General features: G+C 47.1%; 1 protein-coding gene across 1 annotated transcript in view; it reads right to left on the minus strand.

The window, feature by feature from the left end:
* The window catches only part of LPCAT3 (lysophosphatidylcholine acyltransferase 3), a gene marked incomplete at both ends in the record, with an annotated part of 45,325 nt that extends 41,463 nt beyond the window's left edge, over positions 1-3,862 (minus strand). Inside the window, one exon of the mRNA XM_080705356.1 lies at positions 3,712-3,862. Within this exon, the coding sequence (XP_080561482.1) occupies positions 3,712-3,862 (151 nt within the window). The remainder of the gene's footprint in view (positions 1-3,711) is intronic.
* Positions 3,863-4,099: the final 237 nt, after the last annotated feature.

Raw genomic sequence — 4,099 nt, forward strand, 5'->3', positions numbered from 1 at the left:
AAAAAAAAAAAAAAAAAAAAAAAAAAAAAGAAAAAAGAAAAAAAAAAGAATACTGCTTTGGTCACTGTAAGTACATTTTCTTGAATTAATTTGAAACAATTCATGCTATTAATTATGTTAAGGAGTGATGAGACCCAAGCTGTTCAAGGGAAATGTTTTCCAGTAGCATCTGCCAGCAGTAGGTCACACGACAAAACTCATCTTTAGCACCCTTTTACCAAACTCCTTGCAGTCACGCACAAATGTACATACAAACCCCTTTAACAGCCTCTGCTGGCTGGTCAAAATACTCCAGTTCAGCAGTCCCCAAAAGCTCACCTTTTCCTTAAAGTATTAAAAATGATTAGGGGAGCTGGGCACATGCCTGGAACCCCAGTACTTGGGAGGCTGAGATAGGATCACAGCTTCAAGGCCTGTCTCAGCAACTTAGTGAGACCCTGTTTTAAAGTAAAAACAAGCTGGGTGTGGTGGCGCACGCTTGTAATCCCCGTGCTTGGGGGGGCTGAGACAGGAGAATCGCACAGGTTCGAAGCCAGCCTCAGCTACTGAGCGAGGCTCTCAGCAACTTAGTGAGACCCTGTTTCCAAATAAAGTATAAAATAGGTCTGGGAGTATAGCCCGGAGGTAGAAAAGCCCCTGGGTTCCACCCCCAGTACCACCAATAAATAAATAAATAAATAAATAAATAAATAAATAAATACAGTAAAAACAAAATAGAGCTGGAGTGTAATTTGGACATAGAATGCCTTTAGGCTCAATTCCCACTACCCAAAACAGTTTAGCGTGGCTGTGGACCTGGGTTCTGACCCTAGCACTCCCTCTCCAGTTTATAGACTGTAACTAAGGATTTTTCAAACTGCTTTTTATAATTCATCAATGGGTCATAAAATCAATTTTTTTGGTCATTTCTTTTTTCTGTTGCAGTACTAGGGACTGAACCCAAGGGCATTCTGTCTCTGAGCTACACCCCAACCCAATTTTTTATTCTTTATTTTGAAAAAAGGTCTCACTGAGTTGCAAAGGCCTCACTACGTAGCTGAGGCTTGGCTGTAAACCTGCCATCCTCCTGCCTCAGCCTCCCAAGTACTGGATTACAAGCGTGGGCCACCACGCCTGGCACAGTGGGTCATAAATAATACTAAAAACAAAATAGTAAGGGCAAATAATGCTTCCTGAAACTTTCTTCAAATACACATATACACACATGTGCGTTCTGGGTCACTATGTAAAATGTCTTTCTTACCACAGGTCCAGCCAAAAAAGGTTTGAAAGTTCATGTTTTAATGCTCTGTGCCCACCCAAAGATCAGTACACAGAACTCAAGCAGAGAAAACTCGAGGTTAAGAAAAAGAGCGATGAGAGTATCTGATTACAAGTTTACACTTAAAAAGGGGAATAACACACCCAGCTCTTCCCTTGAGAGCAGCTTTTAATCCAGTCTATCTCTAATCAGTAGAGAGTGAATGAGAGATCATTTTGAACTGCAGGCTTTCGTGGTGTCTCTCCCAAAGACTGACTGCCTTCAGTATTCCTTGAGAGCTGTTCCAGGAACCAGGAGCTCTGCTGCAGAAAGGATCCTGGTTTCTACATGATAATACACAGAAGCGGTAATATGTTTGTAAGGGGAAATATATTTATAACCCAAACGCACTCCTTCCGTGCACATGTCAAGCTTATCAGTTTATATTTACATGTATGTATTTAATCGATTCCTAGACATAACAGCTGTACATAGCCACATAAAAGAGCTACACCTGGACTGGAGTGTGGCTTCGTGGTAAGAGTGCTTGCCCAGCATGTGCAAGGCCCCAGGTTCGATGCCCAGCACCTCAAAATAAATAAATAAGTAAATAAATAAAAGCTATAACTGATATAGGGCAACATGGAGCGCCACACTGCTGACCTAAAAAATGAGAAATACTATGAATTACTAAATGCAATTGTGTGTATAAGATAAGGGACATAGGGATAACAGAATGGGCAAGGGAGGTTGGGAGTGTATTATACCAAGTATTTATTAATTACTCTGAAAACTGGTAGAAATGGAGAAGAGCGGGGTACAGAGCCAGCACTTTCCTAGCCAGCTGTATGCCCCCGTGACGGAACACAGCAGTCAGCCCACAAAGGACACATTCCAAGTCCTAATGCCAGCCCGCGCCCCAATGCACAGGTCGCCCCGATAAACTGCCGTCACTTGTGGAGAAACCCACAGTGCGCGTCCTCACTAACGAATGTCAACACTCTCAGTGGTCAATTCCAACCAATAACTGGGTCAGAAACAAGGTTCAAAGAGGAGGAAGTTCAAAGCCGGCATGATATAAAGAACTCTGCATTGGGGCACTGAGAAATTTGGGTTATGCCTGGGTGACACTGAGCAAATTATTTTACAACCCGAACGAGATCCCTTTCGCTTCTAAACGTGTGGGGGGGGGGAGCAACCTTTATTTGGAAAAAAAGGAAGACCCTCTTGGTTTGATAAGTAAAAAGCAAGGAGCCATATGAGCCAAGGTTGTTTAAATATGAATTAATGCCTCTCCCATTACTGAGATTGGATGAACACCCCTCGGTGGGTGGTGTTAGATGTTGGTGTCTCTGTGGAGCGCTGGATAAATTCCAAACTTCTTCCTAGTATTTAAGCCCTTCCACACTTATCTCAAACTTATTTCAGATCTGTAAACATTCACTCTGATGCCAGTCCCATTTGCTTATCCCTTTAACTTCTGCTGAATTCTTTCTCCCTCTCACTCTTTGTAGAGCTAAAGTTCTATAACCTTCCTGCTAAAGTTCTTTAACCTTCCTAAGAGCTCCCAACTACTCCGACTATCTACCATCTCTGATCTTGACCTTTGAGTTCTTACAGGACTTTATAGCGATTTATAGTAGGCAGTGTTGCCCTCATTTCAGACATAAGAAAATAAGGCCCAGAGGGGAGAAAACTGCCTATCTAAGACCCCAGTATTTGGAGCAGCAAGGCTAGGTCCGATTTGTTTTCAAAACCCCACACTTTACTCCATCTTACCACGCTACCTCCGTGGATTAAAAACCATGGCAGGAAGGATGCGGTTAAAAAAAAAAAAAAGCCTATAAACCAGTTATAATACAGCTTGTGACATAAATTCAGACACATCACATCCTTTGAACCGTACGAGTAATGAACGCCTGGAACAGCACGGGCAGTGTTTAAGGGGGTTGTTAGTCCTGCTTCCCAAGCCCAATATTAAACTGATATTCCAGGGGAAATGACAGGTGGGTAGCTAAAGAAAAAAAAAAAAAAGCAATATGGTATAAGAAGAAAACATCAGAAATGGGACACAAAAGAGATAGATGAAAGTGTAAGAAAAGGACCAAACGGAGACACCAAATACGAAGTACTGGGACACGGGGCTGAGGCCCGAAGGGCTGACATGCCTAAGTTCGGGGCCCTCCCGGTGCCGATAAGAAGCGCGCATGTGTGGGGCTGTTAATAACAGATAGAGACACATGGCCGGAGAGTGAACTCAGACAGCAACAGCAGAGACAGGTCGCGGGGCGCAGCGGCGAAGAGGCTTGGTGAGAAGATGGGGCGCCAAGTGGGGGCCCGAGGGCACGGCAGGAGGTCGGAGGGACAGCGCCCCCAGGCTCGGGACAGCACTCTGTCCTTAGGGTTCACCCCGCAGAGCCCGGTCCCCGCGCCTCCTCGGGGGCGCCCGGGGGAGCCAGGAGGGTCCTTACCCAGGAAGATGGAGATGATGAGTCGCAGCGCCTGTTCCGACGCGCCCAGGGACGTCGCCAAGTTGTGAAGGCTGAGCGCCTCGAATCCCGACCGCGGCCCCGCGATCGGCTCCACCAGCTTCCCCACGTCCCCCTCCACTGCGGACGCCATCTTAACTGCGGGCGCCCCCCAGGGACCCCCCAGCGCCGCGCGCCCCGAATGTGGGTAAAATGCTGTAGCTTCACCCCCAATTCCGGCCGGGGGCCCGCCCACGGCGTGCGCATTGGCTGCGGGCCCGCCCAGGGCCGCCGGGCCCACCCGGCCATTGGTCGGCGCGAGCGGGGGGCGGGGCCTGGCGAGCAAGGTAGGAAGAGGGCGGGGCTGGGCGTTTGCGAGGCAAAGGTGACT

This window comes from Muscardinus avellanarius (genome assembly GCF_963383645.1).
Source record: "Muscardinus avellanarius genome assembly, chromosome: 11".
Lineage (NCBI taxonomy): Eukaryota > Metazoa > Chordata > Mammalia > Rodentia > Gliridae > Muscardinus > Muscardinus avellanarius.